Raw genomic sequence first — 18,175 nt, 5'->3', positions numbered from 1 at the left:
AAGATCGAAATATCGTCAGTCGGACCATCGTAACTCGGGGACTACCTGTATTTCAAGAGCCTCAATGCCAGGTGGTGAATACGAGACAGTGGGTCCTTGATAAATGACATCACGAAGCGGTTCCTTAAAGAGCCACAGGTTGCCAACCCCTGAGCCAGACCGAGTCTCGTGACCCTTATTCAGAAGGGTCCTGGTTTCGAATGTCTGGCCAATACGCCTACTAATGCTTGTTTACTAAAACTATAAACTATTTTTGGCTTTACCAGGTAATGCCCACTGAGCTATGTAGTAGCTCTTTTTCAGAAGCGAACTGGCCACAATTGATCGCTCAACGAAGTGGCTTATCAAGTGTAAATGTATAGCAGCCAGATACTTGTAAGCACATGTTTCTAAATGTGGAGAGAAAACCGGGGGACCCAGAGAGAAAAATCCACGCGACCACGGGGAGAGAGACGCTTGCTCCAATTATACAGACGTCAGGATCGGGACCGAACCCACGACCTGAATACCAGGCGAGGTAGTTAACGTCTCGCCGCTGTGTTGCGTACCGAGAGGAAAATGAAGTGCCTGGAGGAAAACCCGTGCGACGCGGGGTGACGGGCATTCAGACTCTGCCAACGTAACGAAGTGCATTACACTGGTCAACAAAAAAAAAACTTTTTTTCTGCCTGGACTTTTGCAGCTGTTTTAGACTAATTTCAGGGTGCCGATTCCAAATCTGATCTCATATTTGCTCTATCACATCTCATTTTATGCTATCGGCATACCCCATTGTCATTGATTTTACCCGAAATTGACTCTGTCACTTATGATTGCAAGTTGTTGCGAGTCAGTGACTGCTTTAGTGTTAAAATATGGTGCTGTATTTTTAGGATAGTGTGTTTATAATATCATTTTATGTAGATATCCATATTTATTTAATATTTTTCTTCTGCAGTTTTTATTGAAAATGCAATATTTGATAGACAAAAACTGATGCCAGATTTGGAATCGGCACCCCAAAATTACCTTAACACCGTTGGAATACCTTATGCCAGAAAAAGTGTGTTGACCAGTGTTATTAACCTAGAGAAAGGCTTGCTGAATCCACGGGAGTGGTCCTGTTGCATTGTCGATGTTTGATATAAAGCATCGAGCGGACTCCGGTCATCCTCGCAGCGGCGATGGCTTTTTGGCTGGCCATCGTCTGGAACGCGCTCTTCCTTCCGATGTTAGGGAGCCACTGGAGCTAAGCGCTGTTAAATCGTCGTCATCTCGATTGAAAGGTCATTTCTTTGGAACCGCTTTTTGTGTTTGGTTGTCCTTCCCCCGCACCTCCGATTGTATCATGGTTGGCTACGTCCGGTGCGAAAGAAAAGCAAATAGCATTTTATTACATCCGTTGGCCCACTGCTTGTAAAATGAAAGTTGGGCTGAGTGTGGTAGGAAACTGGAGAACCCGGAGAAAACCAACTTTGAGTACAAGAGGTTCGCAATACACGAATATCCGCACAAAACGGGTTTGACGAAACCACTTTGGGAGTCTGTAATCAGCCAACTGCGTTGCACCTGTGTGTCACCTACTTGCCGCGCTGCGTTATGGAGGAGTTATCTAATTTACCAGTGGGTGGACGGGGTGGGGGGGGTACACAGACGGTTCCATCGTTGTGTGATCCATTAACCCTGACGCTCGTATTGACCACGAATGTTGGTTCATCTATGGCCGGCACTCATGGTGGCAATCAAACGTACGTTGGGATGTGTGTGTGTGTGTACGCGCGTGTATGTGTTGTGTATGTAGGTGGGTGTGCCATGCCGGCCTTCATAGGTGCTCGCTAACAGCACTTGCCCTAACAGCCTGTTAAGGCTATGGAGGGGGGGGTCTTTGTCTTTGTACGTGTTGTGGAGTGGCAGAGCGGCGGTTAGCGCGCTGCGCCAGGAACACGGCAACCTGAGTTCAATTCCTGCTCGTGGCCAACACCAGTGGCGAATATCTGAACCGGTGCTGGGCAGTCTTACCCCTCGGTCGACTCAGCCTTGAATGAAGTACATCAGCACTGGCGGTGGGGCGTGGTACCGGCCACACCACCCCACACGTGCACCGTGCCGGCGTTCGTAGGTGCTCGCTAACAGCACTTGCCCCAACAGTCTGGTAAAGGCTACACAGGGGATGTTTGTGTCTGTGTGCGCACGTGTAAATCTGCGTGTCTGTGTGTCCTCATACAGTATTTATAATCGTGCGAGAGGTGCTGCATCAGCATTTGCTTTGTCAACACGAGAGAGAGAGTGAGCGAGCAAGTGAGAGCGAGCGAGGGAGCTGAGGGAGAGATGGGGGGTGGGCAAGAGAGCCGTAAATATTGCTTGTGAAGCACAACTACAGATGTCAGTAGGGCTGCGATGGATGCTGTCCGTTCCTCATGCCCTGCCTGCATGTGTACTATGTGTGTGTGTCTGTGTGGATGTGGTACACGTGTGCCTGCATGTGTAGTGTGTGTGTGTCTGTGTGGATGTGGTACACGTGTGCCTGCATGTGTACTATGTGTGTGTGTGTCTGTGTGGATGTGGTACACGTGTGCCTGCATGTGTGTGTGTGTCTGTGTGGATGTGGTACACGTGCGCCTGCATGTGTGTGTGTGTGGATGTGGTACACGTGTGCCTGCATGTGTGCATGTGTGTGTGTCTGTGTGGATGTGGTACATGTGCACCTTGTAATTGTGTGTGCTTGTGTGTATGTGACGCTCACAACAACGAGTGGAGCGCCGGGTGGCTAAAGCACAGCAAGTTGGTACAGTAGGGGGCACAGGTGGAGCATCAGCCAGTCATCTCGGTCATCTCGGTCAGTCGACCCGTGGCACCTGCTGGGTCTGCCCCGTGACCTCCTGCCAGCGGGCGTTCGACACTTCACGTGGCCTCAAGGTGCACTTGGCCTGGCACAAGCGTCGTGGTGACGTCACCGCCACTTAGTGGCGAATGGCGGTTGTTGTTGTTGTGTGTATATGCATCTGTCCGAGTTATGAGCATGTAACCAGCTCGCGGCCAACACCAGTGACGATTATCTGAACTGGTCCTGGGCCTCCCCTAGGTCGACTCAGCCTCAAATGAGTACCTACTTCGGTGTGTAAATATTGTCCATGGGGAGACAAAGGTGGTCGTGCTTGGAGTTGGCCACCCACCCCCCCTGTGTGCCGTGCCGGCCTTCATAGGTGCTCGCTAACAGCACTTGCTCAAACAGTCTGCTAAGGCTATGCGGGGGATATTTAACTTTGTGTGTGTGCACGTGTGTGAGTGTGTGTTCAGATCTCTCCCTCTCGCGTGAGTCTGCTGGAGTCAGCACTCCCGGCCATGCTGAGCCAGCAAGATCCCACAGCACTCGCCCCATCAGCACAATTCTCCTCTCAACATCACAACGAACATCACCGCTACTATCGCAGCTGTTACCGTCACTGCCATCACCACTACCATTACAGCCATCACCGTGACCATTGCAGCTATTGCCGTCACCGCCATCACCACCGTCATCACCACTACCGTCACCACTACCATCACCACTACCATCACCACTACCACCACCACTACCATCACCACGACCATCTCAATTGTTACCGTCACTGCCATCACCACTACCATTACAGCCATCACCGTGACCATTGCAGCTATTGCCGTCACCGCCATCACCACCGCCATCACCACTACCGTCACCACTACCATCACCACTACCATCACCACGACCATCTCAATTGTTACCGTTACCGCCATCACCAATACCATCACAGCCGTCACCACGACCATCTCAGTTGTTACCATCACCGCCATCACCAATACCATCGCAGCTGTTACCGTCAACGCCACCACCATCATCACCATCATCACCATCATCACCATCATCACCATCGCAACTGTTTCCTACACTGCCATCACCACTACCATCACTACCATCACTGCCATCACCACTATCACCATCATTACCACCATCACCGTAACCCTACCATCATCACCATCACTAACATCACCACCACCATCATCACAGCAGCCATCACCACCAGGATCATCATTACAGCTATCGCAACCATCATCGCCATCACCACCATCACAGCCTTCACTGCCATCTTCACCGCCACAACTAATTACTACCATCACCATCACGACCATCACAGCTCTCACCATCATCACCACCAATGCCTGTGGTGATGGGTGCCCGTACATGCATATCGCTGTCGGTGTTTATGCGTGTGTTTGTGCGCGTGTGTGAATACGTTTATGAATAATGTGTGTGTACACATGCATGGTCCGCATCAGATGAGAGCTGTGTGTACGTGCGCTTGTACGCGTGCGCTTGTACGCGTGTGTGTCTAGGTCGACTCAGCCTTAAACTAGTACCTAGTGCTGTCTGTAAACATCGCCACGAGGGAGACAAAGGCAGCCGGGTGCGGTGCTGGCTTCCTACCCCCTCGTGTGCCATTGCTGGCTGTCAGAGGTGCTCGCCAAACAGCACTTGCCCCAACAGTCTGTAAAGGCTACACGTGGGGATCTTTGTCTTTGTTTCTGACCACGGTTGTGCGTTCGTGTGTTGTGATCAAGTGCACGTATGTTGGTGACCCTGAGCCAACGGTTTGCAATTCCACATTACCATGGTCAGGGGCAGTACATCCATATAATTTCTGTTTCAATAGGCAAGCTGCACCATGCGGTGTGTGTGGGCTGGTCTGTGATGCCGCAGCCTGTGATGCTATTTCTCTATATTTAGGCCCTGACCTCTGGGCTTGCATCTGTCGCCAGGCAACAGCTGATGCAGCGAAATTTGCAATGTCGGCTGTCTCCCCTGACGACCGTCGCCCACGGCGACCGATACCCGCGGCAAATGCCAGCCGCGCCGTGGCAACCTGTTTGCCATCGCCGTTAACCCTTGGCGTCGGTTGCTGTAGCAACTGTCGCATTCCTGTCGGCGGCGCCGGTAACCGGGTGGGCCAGTCTTTGGCGCTACCCGTGGCAGCCGTTGCTGTGATGCGGGTTACCATAGCAACCGTCGCTGGGACGACGGTTGCCGACGGAGACCGTTACTAGGGCGGAGATTACCATGCATGCCGGCGCATGGGTGGATGTAATCACCCAGGAAAAGGCACGCTGAGTCTCCAGGCTTGTTTTAAAGAGGGTCCTGCTACTCAATTGGGGGTGTTCAATCATCCCCAATTGAGTAACAACCCCGCCACTCTCGTACGGGAGCGTAACAACTAAAGCTCGGCACAGGTGGACGCAATGATCCTTTGCTCGAGTACAACATCTCCTGGCCACCGCGCAGCCAGAGCCTATAGCACCTGGGTATTCCAAGTAGGCCAAGCGTCACCGAGTGGACGAACGGCGGCTGTTGTTATGGTTGTTGCTGTGCGTGCGTGTGTGAATTTGGAACTAAACGTGCCTTCCGTCAATGACTTTGTGTGCGCAAATATCAATGTTTGGGAATTTGTACGTGCCCTTGTGTGCGAGTTAGAATGTGTGCCTGATGCAATTGCCGCGTATGGATTTGAGTGTACGTACGTGTGTGTGTGTGTGTGTCTGCGAGGCTGCGCTACAAACACGGCGACCCGAGTTTGATTCCAGCTCGCGGCCAACAACAGCAGTGACAATTATCGGAACCGGTCCTGGGGCTCCCCTAGGTCTACTTAGCCTCAAATGAGTACCTGATGCGGTGTGTGTCAACATCGTCACTGGAGAGGCAAATGCCGTTTGGCCGTGGTGTTATCCACACAACCTCCTCGTGCACCGTGCCGGCCTTCATAGGCGCTACTCACTCGCAGCACTTGCCCCAAAAGTTTGTTAAGGCTACACGGGGGATCTTTGTCTTTGTTCATCCACCACACTGCAGGTCACCACTCCTCACGCTTTTTCTTCCCTCGCACTGCTCTACTAATTCGATAATTCCCTCCTCCCGACGTCACTTTTGCTTACCGCCTTCGACGCTATCGTGCTAGTGTGCGGGACCTTTTTGCCATCATCAAAAATGATGGGGGGGGGGAAATGAGAATGTGTTTTTACCCTTGCTGACAATAAATCGGGTGTCAAGATGTCCCAACACCAGAGAGACACCGTTTGCAAGGCATCAAGTCTGCATGAACCATTGCCTTTGTGCTGTTCGCCTTTTGGCGTTCTCTCTCTGGTCTCACACTGGTGAGACAAGGCGGCCATGAAGAAGACTGTCTCTGGTGTAGGACAATCTGTTCCAAAGGCAATGCGTGTGTTATCGGAGCATGTTTTTTGCATGTTTTTTGCATGTTTTTTGCATGTTTTTTGCATGTTTTTTGCATGTTTTTTTGCATGTTTTTTGCATGTTTTTTTGCATGTTTTTTTGCATGTTTTTTGCATGTTTTTGCATGTTTTTTGCATGTTTTTTGCATGTTTTTTGCATGTTTTTTGCCACGAGTATTTGTGGTTAATGCAGACTTGATGCCTTGCAAAATGTATCTATGTGGTGTTTGATCATCCTAACACCTCCCTTCTTATTGCTTGGAAGGGTAAAAACCCTATCCCTATTTTTGATAATACAGTAAAACCTTGGATTGCGAGCATAATTCGTTCCGGAACACGTGTTTGTAATCCAGAGCACTCGTATATCAAAGCACTCGTACATCAGTTGTGATCACGTGACGCTCGGCAGACGAAGCGTATACACGTACTACTCGTACTGCAAGACCTCGCTCGTTTATCAAATTAATATTTACTTGAAAAATGTGCTCGTCTTGCAAAACACTCGCAGACCAAGTTACTCGCAACCCAAGGTTCTACTGTAGTCTGTTGCTGGCCACTTGATGTTTTGGGCCTTCTTTCGCACAATACGTAGTCAACCGTGCTGATCGGAGATGCTAATCGGTGGTCTAGCAAATACATAGAGGGTGGCTGAAAAGTCAGGATGCATTGGGTAATTAGTATTATTGTGCAGGATGGCCAAAAGTAAGGACACATAGAGGGTGGCCAAAGTCAGGACACATAGGGTTATTATTGTACAAATTGGCCCACAGATCAGCACACATAGGGTTCATCTTCTTGGTTCTTTTGGTAAAGTCACGTAGAAGGAAAATAATAAAATAATAAAAATAAAACATAATAAAATAATTCTCACGACGTTTTGGCCACAACGCAAGCAGCCGTCTTCAGGTGGAGAACAGGTCTGTCGAGAAGACTCTGCCTTCTCGACAGACCTGTTCTCCATTATTTTCCTTCTACGTGACTTTACCGAAAGAACCAAGAAGATGAATCCCTGCAGTCACAAAAGCTTTAAATCGAAACACATAGGGTTGTCATTATGCAACCCTATCTGTCCTGGCTTTTTTGGGCCATCCTGCATACCAGTTCTGAATTAATTTAATTGATTTACTCTGAGGTAAATTCAAGAATTGTCAATAAATGTTGTAGCTGTGTTAAATTTCAACGGCTGTGAATTCTACTGTAGACGTAGCTGTTTGTCAAAGTGTTTTATACGTAAATTTACGAATAATAATAATAATAGTCCTCATCATTATTTGTTGCCACCTAGTTGAGTGGCACCGAGTTTGTGTTGTGAATTTGTCCGTGTGAATTTTCTCCGGCACGTAAATGTACGTGCGTGCGCGCATGCGTGCGTGCGCGCGTGGCTGTAGATTAATTGATTTCCGTGCGCCTCTTCGTTCAGAATTATAGGCGAGAAGCCTGCATGCATGTATGTATGTATGTTGAACTTCTTTCACACCACCGTACATAGCTAACCGTGTTAATCGGAGGTGCGGAGGAAGGACAACAAACTAAACACAAACATCGGGTCAAAATAAATAGAAATAATAAAATGATAAAATAATAAAACATAATAAAATCATTCTCACGACGTTTATTTTATTATGTTTTATTTTATTATTTTATTATTTCCATTCTACGTGACTTTACCGAAAGAACCAAGAAGATGAATCGCTGCAGTCACGAAAGCTTTAAATCGAAATCAAAATAAATAGTTTTTCAAACTAGATGATTCAAAAGTGCATGGCTCCGGTGGCTTCCTAACCTCAGAAGGAAGAGCGTTCCAGACGGCCGCAGAAGCGCATCTGAAAGCGCCGGGTGACGCGGTGACCGTCTTCGTTTGATGGCCAACCAAAAGCCGCAGCTGCGTGATGGTACTAGTTCCATGGTCTAACTAGTTCCATGGTCTAACTAGTTCCATGGTCTAAACCGGCAGTGATGGGCAAACTTAATTTGTAGCTTTTGTGACTGCAGGAATTACTCTTTGGTTCTTTCGGTAAAGTCACGTATAAAGAGAAAATAATAAATGAAATACTAGCATACGACGTTTCGATTGCAACACAAGCAATCATCATCAGCTATAAATGAAATAGAAACACAAATCTAGTATACTTAGAAATGTTACGTAATACAACAGAGAGTTGGATAACATAACAGTCAACACCCTACCTGGTTGATTACGTTCTTCCTGAGAATGCTAAATTTGAGAGAGAGAGAAAACACAGAACCAGAGACGTATAGACAGACATGTCTCTGTGTTGACTGTTATGTTATCCGACTCTCTGTTGTATTACATTACATTCTAAGTATACTAGATTTGTGTTTCTATTTCATTTATACCTGATGATGATTGCTTGTGTTGCAATCGAAACGTCGTATGCTAGTATTTAATTTATTATTTTATCTTTATACGTCACTTTACCGAAAGAACCAAAGAGTGATGGGCAACCCCAGACTTTAATCGGTGGACCACATGAGCGGCCCTCTTTCACCTCGATGGGCCGCAGGCTTGACACCGTGCTCGTGCGCTAATCGTGACCCCACGTGCCGCCCTAGAGACGCCCTTTTCGACCGGGACATCGCGAGGGGCCTCCACGGGACACGTGAGGCCCGTGGGGGGGGATGCAGGTTGCCCACCAGTGAGCTACGGCCTCACCTACAGCCCCGCACCTCCGGTTAGCATGGTTGGCTACGTGCGGTGCGCGAAAGGAGTTAAACGTGCGTACGCGCAACATCGAGACGCCAAGGGATGCATGCGGCACGCGGGTCGTAGGTTGCCCACCCACCACTGGTTGGGGGGGCGGGGAAACTGAACACGTTGGGTGTCAATAACGCCACGGCGCTTGAAAGGAAAAGTATCTCGTAATGCGACACGGCGTCGTAGAGTAATCGCGGCGATGATAATAACAATCAAATAATATTCTTGGTTCTTTCGGTAAAGTCACGTAGAAAAAAAAGCATATGCTATTATTTTATTATATAGATTTTATTATTTTGTTATTTCCCTTCTACGTGGCTTTACCGAAAGAACCAAGAATATGAATCCCAGCAGTCACGAAAGCTTTAAATCAAAATCAAATAATAATCAAACAATCCCGGTTTAAACAACGTGCTTTTCAGACACTTTGGAAACGCCGGGGTTCATCCTCAGGAGAATCGTGAAGTGGCTTTTTCTTTATTAATTGGGCATAGCACGTCGACTGATTACGAGTATAATTCGGACGGAAATAATTTGTCCGAATTTTTTCGATCGGGGAAGAAGCCATCTCGTGAAATACCACGGACACGGATGGGGCGTTCAGTTATGCGCGCAGGTGTGTGTGTGTAAACGCATCGGCTAATTTCACAAAGTAAGCCATATATTCCAAGACTATACATAATTATTACCTTAACAGTAACACCCCCCCCACCCCCCCGTGGGTGTATATTCGGGTGATTGTGAAACTTTGTGCTGGTTGCCTAATTTGTGGAACTGCCTGTGTGTGCGCGCGCGTGATTCCGCATACCGACGTGAAGGAAGCCGGTGAGGGTGTGTGAACGTGTCCGTGCGTGCGAGACCGTGTCTACGCGCGCGCGCGCGCGCGTGTGTGTGGTCTGTGTTTTAAGCGGTCAAGGCCGCCTCCAATGTTGCGGCCTCTCGTTATGAGTTTGCGGATTGTGCCGGGTGTGCGCGCGTGTGTGTGCGCGCGTGTGCACGTGCGTGCGCGCGTGCGTGGCCGTGTGGCTGCGCGTGCGTTTGCGCGCGTGCGTGGCTTTGCGCGCCCGTGGCTGTGTGCGCGTGTGCACGTGCGCCCGTGCGTGCGCCGTGCGTTTGTCTGTCTGTCTGCGCGTGCGTGCGTGGGACGACCGCACCACATTTAGCCTGCATGCTGCAGCCTGAGATCACAGGCTGCGTGAGAGGGAGAGGGATTGGCGAGAGGGATTGTGGAGAGGGGAGGGGTGAGAGCTAGCGAGGAGGGGAGAATTTGGGCTGAGGTGGCTTGGCGTTTGGAAAATTCCATTCACAGGCCAAGGTGTGTGTGCTCGTGTGTGCGAGTGTAATGACTGTGTTGATGTGGTGGGAGTTGGTTCGTGTACACGCGTGAGTCAGTGAATGTTATTCTTGTGATCGCGCACACGCGTGTGTGTACGTGCGTTTCGTGAGTCACCGAGTCGTATAATTATTATCGTGAGGGTTTGTGTGAGCCGTAAGTCGGTGGTGTGCTATTATGATTGTGTTGGTGTAAGTGTGTGTGTGTGATGTTGGTGTGTGTTTGTAAGAGGTGTTTTTATTGGGGGTTTTGTATTGTGTTGTGATTGTGAGTCACGTGTAAGAGTGTGTGTACGTGTATAAGTGTATATTTTGTGAGTGCTGTGTGTGTGTGTTATGGTGCGAGGGAATGTGCAAGCGAGTGTGCCAGAGCATGTTTGGGTACGTTTGCGGGACTATGTGAAAAATGTCTCTACGTGTGTGTACTTAGGAATGTTATGGCTTTGAGTATGTGAGAGTGTTTCACGGTGTGTGTTGGGGTGAGCATATAAGGGCGGACGTGTGTGTTAACACACGAGTAAGGCATGTAATAGCGAGCGCATTAATGAGCAAGTGTCCGTGTGAGCGAATGAGCGCGGGAGTTTGCATGAAGATGTGTGACTGGGCGAGTATCCGAGTGAGTACAAGTGTGAGCGAGCGAGTGAGTGTGTGAGCGATAGAGTGAGTGAGTGTGTGAGCGATAGAGTGAGTGAGTGAGCGATAGAGTGAGTGTGTGAGCGAGCTAGTGAGTGTGTGAGCGAGCGAGTGAGTGTGTGAGCGAGCGAGTGAGTGTGTGAGCGAGCGAGTGAGTGTGTGTGAGCGAGCGAGTGAGTGTGTGAGCGATAGAGTGAGTGAGTGTGTGAGCGATAGAGTGAGTGAGTGAGTGAGCGATAGAGTGAGTGTGTGAGCGAGCGAGTGAGTGTGTGAGCGAGCGAGTGAGTGTGTGAGCGAGCGAGTGAGTGTGTGTGAGCGAGCGAGTGAGTGTGTGAGCGATAGAGTGAGTGAGTGTGTGAGCGATAGAGTGAGTGAGTGTGTGAGCGAGCGAGTGAGTGTGTGAGTGTGTGAGCGATAGAGTGAGTGAGTGTGTGAGCGATAGAGTGAGCGAGTGTGTGAGCGATAGAGTGAGCGAGTGTGTGAGCGATAGAGTGAGCGAGTGTGTGAGCGATAGAGTGAGTGTGTGAGCGATAGAGTGAGTGAGTGTGTGAGCGAGTGAGTGTGTGAGCGAGTGAGTGTGTGAGCGATAGAGTGAGTGAGTGTGTGAGCGATAGAGTGAGTGAGTGTGTGAGCGAGCGAGTGAGTGTGTGAGCGATAGAGTGAGTGAGTGTGTGTGAGCGAGCGAGTGAGTGTGTGAGCGATAGAGTGAGTGAGTGTGTGAGCGATAGAGTGAGTGAGTGAGCGATAGAGTGAGTGTGTGAGCGATAGAGTGAGTGAGTGAGTGTTTGAGCGATAGAGTGAGTGAGTGTGTGAGCGATAGAGTGAGCGAGTGTGTGAGCGATAGAGTGAGTGAGTGAGTGTGTGAGCGATAGAGTGAGTGAGTGAGTGTGTGAGCGATAGAGTGAGTGAGTGAGTGTGTGAGCGATAGAGTGAGTGAGTGAGTGTGTGAGCGATAGAGTGAGTGAGTGAGTGTGTGAGCGATAGAGTGAGCGAGTGAGTGTGTGAGCGATAGAGTGAGCGAGTGTGTGTGAGCGATAGAGTGAGCGAGTGTGTGAGCGATAGAGTGAGCGAGTGTGTGAGCGATAGAGTGAGCGAGTGTGTGAGCGATAGAGTGAGCGAGTGTGTGAGCGATAGAGTGAGCGAGTGTGTGAGCGATAGAGTGAGCGAGTGTGTGAGCGATAGAGTGAGCGAGTGTGTGAGCGATAGAGTGAGCGAGTGTGTGAGCGATAGAGTGAGTGAGTGTGTGAGCGAGCGAGTATGTGAGGGAGTGAGCGAGCGAGTGTGTGAGCGAGCGAGCGAGTGTGTGAGCGAGTGAGTGTGTGAGTGAGTGAGTGTGTGAGCGATAGAGTGAGCGAGTGTGTGAACGTCGTGTGTGATTGAGTGAGCGAGCAAGCGAGCGAATGCGTAACTGGTTGAGCATGTGAGTGAATGAGCGAGCCAGCGATGTGTGAACGCGTGCGTGACTCGTTGAGCACGTGAGTGAGCGAGCGAATGCGTGAAACTAAATGTGAGCAAGTGAGCGAGCGAGCGAACGTGCGACTCCGCGCGTTACTTGGCGAGCACGATTTCGAGGGGCGAGCACGCTTGCGAGGGGCGAGCACGCTTGTGAGGGACGAGCACGCTTGCGAGGGGCGAGCACGCTTGCGAGGGACGAGCACGCTTGAGAGGGACGAGCACGCTTGCTAGGGGCGAGCACGCTTGCGAGGGACGAGCACGCTTGAGAGGGACGAGCACGCTTGTGAGGGACGAGCACGCTTGCGAGGGACGAGCACGCTTGCGAGGGACGAGCACGCTTGCTAGGGACGAGCACGCTTGAGAGGGACGAGCACGCTTGAGAGGGACGAGCACGCTTGCGAGGGACGAGCACGCTTGCGAGGGACGAGCACGCTTGCGAGGGGCGAGCACGCTTGCGAGGGGCGAGCACGCTTGCGAGGGGCGAGCACGCTTGCGAGGGGCGAGCACGCTTGCGAGGGGCGAGCACGCTTGCGAGGGGCGAGCACGCTTGCGAGGGGCGAGCACGCTTGCGAGGGACGAGCACGCTTGCGAGGGACGAGCACGCTTGCGAGGGACGAGCACGCTTGCGAGGGACGAGCACGCTTGCGAGGGACGAGCACGCTTGCGAGGGGCGAGCACGCTTGCGAGGGGCGAGCACGCTTGCGAGGGGCGAGCACGCTTGCGAGGGGCGAGCACGCTTGCTAGGGGCGAGCACGCTTGCGAGGGGCGAGCACGCTTGCGAGGGACGAGCACGCTTGCGAGGGGCGAGCACGCTTGCGAGGGACGAGCACGCTTGCGAGGGACGAGCACGCTTGCGAGGGGCGAGCACGCTTGCTAGGGGCGAGCACGCTTGCGAGGGACGAGCACGCTTGAGAGGGACGAGCACGCTTGAGAGGGACGAGCACGCTTGCGAGGGACGAGCACGCTTGCGAGGGGCGAGCACGCTTGCGAGGGGCGAGCACGCTTGCGAGGGACGAGCACGCTTGCTAGGGACGAGCACGCTTGAGAGGGACGAGCACGCTTGCGAGGGGCGAGCACGCTTGCGAGGGACGAGCACGCTTGAGAGGGACGAGCACGCTTGCGAGGGGCGAGCACGCTTGCGAGGGACGAGCACGCTTGCGAGGGACGAGCACGCTTGCGAGGGACGAGCACGCTTGCGAGGGGCGAGCACGCTTGCGAGGGGCGAGCACGCTTGAGAGGGACGAGCACGCTTGCGAGGGGCGAGCACGCTTGCGAGGGGCGAGCACGCTTGAGAGGGGCGAGCACGCTTGCGAGGGGCGAGCTCGCTTGCTTGCGAGGGGCGAGCACGCTTGCGAGGGGCGAGCACGCTTGAGAGGGGCGAGCACGCTTGAGAGGGGCGAGCACGCTTGAGAGGGGCGAGCTCGCTTGCTTGCGAGGGGCGAGCACGCTTGCTTGCGAGGGGCGAGCACGCTTGCTTGCGAGGGGCGAGCACGCTTGCTTGCGAGGGGCGAGCACGCTCGCGAGGGGCGAGCACGCTCGCGAGGGGCGAGCACGCTCGCGAGGGGCGAGCACGCTTGCGAGGGGCGAGCACGCTTGCTCGCGAGGGGCGAGCACGCTCGCGAGGGGCGAGCACGCTTGCTTGCGAGGGGCGAGCACGCTCGCGAGGGGCGAGCACGCTCGCGAGGGGCGAGCACGCTCGCGAGGGGCGAGCACGCTTGCGAGGGGCGAGCACGCTTGCTCGCGAGGGGCGAGCACGCTTGCGAGGGGCGAGCACGCTTGCTCGCGAGGGGCGAGCACGCTCGCGAGGGGCGAGCACGCTCGCGTGCATGCGGCGCTGCACAAGCACGTGCACGCTGCCCAGTTCCGCTGCACTCGTACACAAATACCTTCCGAGTGTCGTCATCGGCACGCAGACCCCCCCCCTCCACCACGTCCCACCCCTCCCAGGATTCACCGCCAAACACTCTCACATCCCCCCCCCCAACCGTCAATGTTGAGCTTGGACCTCGCCCTCACCGAGGCCGCTAGTGGCTGGCGCACAACGCCCTCGCTAGTGACGGAGGAGCCCCGGGGCTACGGTTTGATTCCCGCCGCTACAGCCGCCCCCCACACCCCCTCCCCTGCTTCCTGTCGTGCTCACAGAGCCATTGCTGTTCCCGAAGTAGCAGTGGTCAGTCCTGTTCAATAACGGTAGTTTAGGATTAAGGGCGCCGTGTCAATCCGCTGCTTGCTGGATGAAGGCCTCTACCCCCCCGTGGAGTGTCGCTCGTACAGGCGGTTTGACTATACTTCACCGAGCTGGTCAGGAGATGTGGTCCAGGACCTGTTGTTGAGATAGCACTTGGCCCAGTTGAGAGGACCGTGTGCTAACCACGGCACCACCACTCCACGTCGCAGTCATGGGTCGTTCTTGGCCCCATCATTAGCATCGTTGTTGTCTCCATCATTGTCATTGCGGCCAGCATCATCATCAACAACATCATCATTGTCAACACATCGTCACTATCATATGGCAGTCTGCATCAGCCTACATCGTGATCAGCTGCGTTTAGAGCATTTGGCTGCAATACATTTCTACACGATTAGCAATTGAGTTGAGCTTTCATTTGTGATAGCCAGGTCGTTTCTGAACAAGAGCTTAATTAGCTTAGTAGTCCTTACCTGCAAAAATAAAAATAAAAGTACTTTTAATTCATCATCATCATCATCCCTCTCGAGTCCATAAGTGAGCAATCACATTTTGTGCTGTGGACGTACTGGCCCCACCCCCCCACCCCCCGCGCATTTGGAAAGTGGAATTTCCACAGCCGGCTCTGGGGGCCGCAAGCAGGAGTGAGCGTCGGACCCGTGCGCTGCTGCTGCTGCTGTCAGCTCAGCGCGTGGCCAACTCTCGCTTGAGGTCCGGACCGCGCTCAGATTTCTCTTCACCCGCCGTGCGGTCCGAGCCGCTGGTGGAAGTTCCACTTTGTCCAGTGGCAGGGAGAGAGGCGTTGTTTATCTCGATAAGTTCGTGTGTGTGGGAGGAGGAGGAGGAGAGCGGAAGTGCCCAGGGAATATTCTTAGGTTTTTTCGGTAAAGTCACGTAGGTAAAAAAATTAAAATTAATAAAAATAAAATAAAAAATCACGACGTTTCGGAGGCAACACAAGCTTCCGTCTTCAGGTGGAACCGTCACAGCACGCTTGCTGTATCAAGTAAATGGGTAGATAGAAGCGCTTGCTGTATCAAGTAAATGACACAGCAATCGTGCTGTGACGGTTCCACCTGAAGACGGAAGCTTGTGTTGCCTCCGAAACGTCGTGATTTTTATTTTATTTTTATTTATTTTTATTTTTTACTTGATACAGCAAGCGTGCTGTGACGGTTCCACCTGAAGACGGAAGCTTGTGTTGCCTCCGAAACGTCGTGATTTTTATTTTATTTTTATTTTATTTTACTTTTATTAATTTTAATCAATTTTTTACCTACGTGACTTTACAGAAAAAACCTAAAAATATGAATCCTTGCAGTCAAGAAAGCTTCAAATCTAGAATTAATGCCCAGGGAATACCCACGCGGCGGGAGCCTACTTGCTACACTGCCACCCACCCACACCCCGGACAGGTCAGGGGGGGCGGGGAGAGGCTCACCGAGTGATCCGCCAATCCTGACTTGAATCGCCGTCGCCGCGAGCTGTCGAAGCGCTCCGTCTAGCTCTCGATTTTCGGGCTGTCGGAGACCTTTCCATGTCGCGTTGTTCCCAGGAGTAAGCCATTGTGTCCCCCACCCTGTCTCTCTGCGTCTCTCTGCGTCCTGTTGCCCTGAGTTCGGTCCTAATTGCGGTGACGTCATCCGTTGGTCACTCGCGCTAACTTGAGTAATTTACACCCAAACAGAGTTCGGTGATGGCTCATTCAGACCGGAAAGCACTGGGGGACCAGCGGTGTTGATGATGAGCCAGGTCTGACCTTTAAGCTTTGCCCGAGGTCACTTCTTAAGCCGCGTCCGGAAATGTTCGCCGTGCTGATATTTGGTGGGCTTGCTGCCCTCTTCGTGTTTTGAGTTCAGAGTTTGAAGGGAAGAACAAATGTGGCTTAGCGTTGTTCCTCGCCATGGTTTCGGCCGAACGGCCGCCGCGCATTTCCACATCTGGTCATGTGAACAAACCGGAGAGCATTCTGCTTCGCCCGGGGCCCCAGGATGACCCCGGTCCCGGCTCGTGTTCTCCGTGTCTATACGTTGTGTACCATCGCTGGCTTCTGGTTGTGTCCTCTTGTGCTCCATCCTGCCCTCATGGTGTGTCTGCCGTCCCCTCACTTCCCCTCGTGTGCGTCCGCGTTCCGTTTGTCCTCGCCACATCCTCTCGTGTTCCGTCTCATCGTGCCGTGGCCGTCTGGCGCGCTCTTCCTTCCGATATTACTGGGAGCTACGCAATTTTAAATCATCTAAACTGAAAACTAATTTCTTTAGGACTGCCCCCCCCCCCCCGTGTCCACCCCACGTCCTCATCGCATCCCCCTCTCACAACCGTCTTCTTCCCCCCCTCCTCCCCCGCAGGTGAAGCGCGAGCCGAACGAGATTTTGCCGAACGCCGGCAGCGTGGCGTCACCTGACGGCGCCGCACTCACCGGGGGGGGGGGCTGCGGGGGCGGCGGCGGCGGCGACACGGACACCAGCTGCGGTGGCGGCGGCGGCGGTGGCAGCAGCGGCCCGCTGAGCGACAATGAGCTGGTGTCCATGTCGGTGCGCGAGCTGAACCAGCACCTGCGAGGCCTCTCCAAGGACGACATAGCGCGGCTCAAGCAGCGCCGGCGCACGCTCAAGAACCGCGGCTACGCCGCCAGCTGCCGCGTCAAGCGCGTCACCCAGAAGGAGGAGCTCGAGCGGCAGAAGGGCGACCTGCAGCTGGAGGTGGAGAAACTGGCGCGCGAGAATGAGAGCATGCGTCTCGAGCTCGGAGCGCTGCGCGCCAAGTACGAGGCGCTGCAGGCGTTCGCGCGCACCGTCGCCCGCGAGCCCATCGCGCCCGCCAAGGTGGCGGCCACCAGCGTCATCACCATCGTCAAGTCGGAGAACAGCGGCGGCGGCGGCAACAACAGCAACAGCGTCATCGGCGTCATCAGCAACAGCGGCATGGGAATCGGCGGCGGCGGCGGCAACAACAACAACAACAACGCGGTGGTGGCGGCGGCGTTAGGGGTGTTGGCGGGAGGTGGCGGCGGCGGAGGCGGCGGAGGAGGCGGAGGAGGAGGAGGCGGGGGGTCGTCGGTCGGCGTGGTGATGCCGCCGGCGCACGCGGCCGCCACCGCCGCCACGGCGAGCCAGCTGCACGCGGCCCACCCCACGGCGCCGGGCGGACACGGGCCTCGCTTCTAGGCCCCGGCGGGGAGCGGCGGGGACCGGCTGTGGCGGCGTGAGCGCTGGGGACGGAGGGGTGGAGGAGACTGAAAGACGCTGGCGTGGAGAGCAGGGTGGTGGTGGTGGTGATGATGGAGGTGGTGATGATGATGGTGGTGATGATGAGCTTCTCGGTTGACCCTGTGACACCCGGGTCTGTCCCGTGACCTCCTGCTGGCTGGCGAGCCTTCGCCGCTCTCACGTGGCCTCAAGGTGCACCTAGCCTGGTGCGGGTGGCGTGTTGCTCCCGCATCGTGGTGAACGGCGGCGGCTGCTGCTGCTGCTGCTGCTGCTACTGGTTTTGTGTGATGGTGACGACGACGACGACGATGATGAGAAGAGGGGCTGAAACAGATGGGTGACGAGGGTTCGAGAAGTGGTCTGCACGGGGAGGTCGTTGAGCTGGCCCTGAGAGGGTCTGCGATGGATCTCAACGAGTTCTCG

At 53.5% G+C, this 18,175-nt stretch overlaps 1 protein-coding gene across 1 annotated transcript in view; it reads left to right on the top strand.

Annotated features, from left to right (window-relative positions):
* LOC144932339 (uncharacterized) overlaps positions 1 to 17,710 on the top strand; it is a 38,295-nt gene extending 20,585 nt beyond the window's left edge. The window contains exon 4 of the mRNA XM_078856279.1: positions 16,892 to 17,710. Coding sequence (XP_078712405.1) covers positions 16,892 to 17,710 — 819 coding nt within the window. The remainder of the gene's footprint in view (positions 1 to 16,891) is intronic.
* The last annotated feature ends 465 nt before the right edge of the window (positions 17,711 to 18,175 follow it).

Source organism: Lampetra fluviatilis, chromosome 5 (assembly GCF_964198595.1).
Source record: "Lampetra fluviatilis chromosome 5, kcLamFluv1.1, whole genome shotgun sequence".
NCBI classification, from domain to species: Eukaryota; Metazoa; Chordata; class Hyperoartia; order Petromyzontiformes; family Petromyzontidae; genus Lampetra; species Lampetra fluviatilis.
Note: the sequence above shows the minus strand (reverse complement) of the source record. Positions and strands in the feature narration are given on the sequence as shown.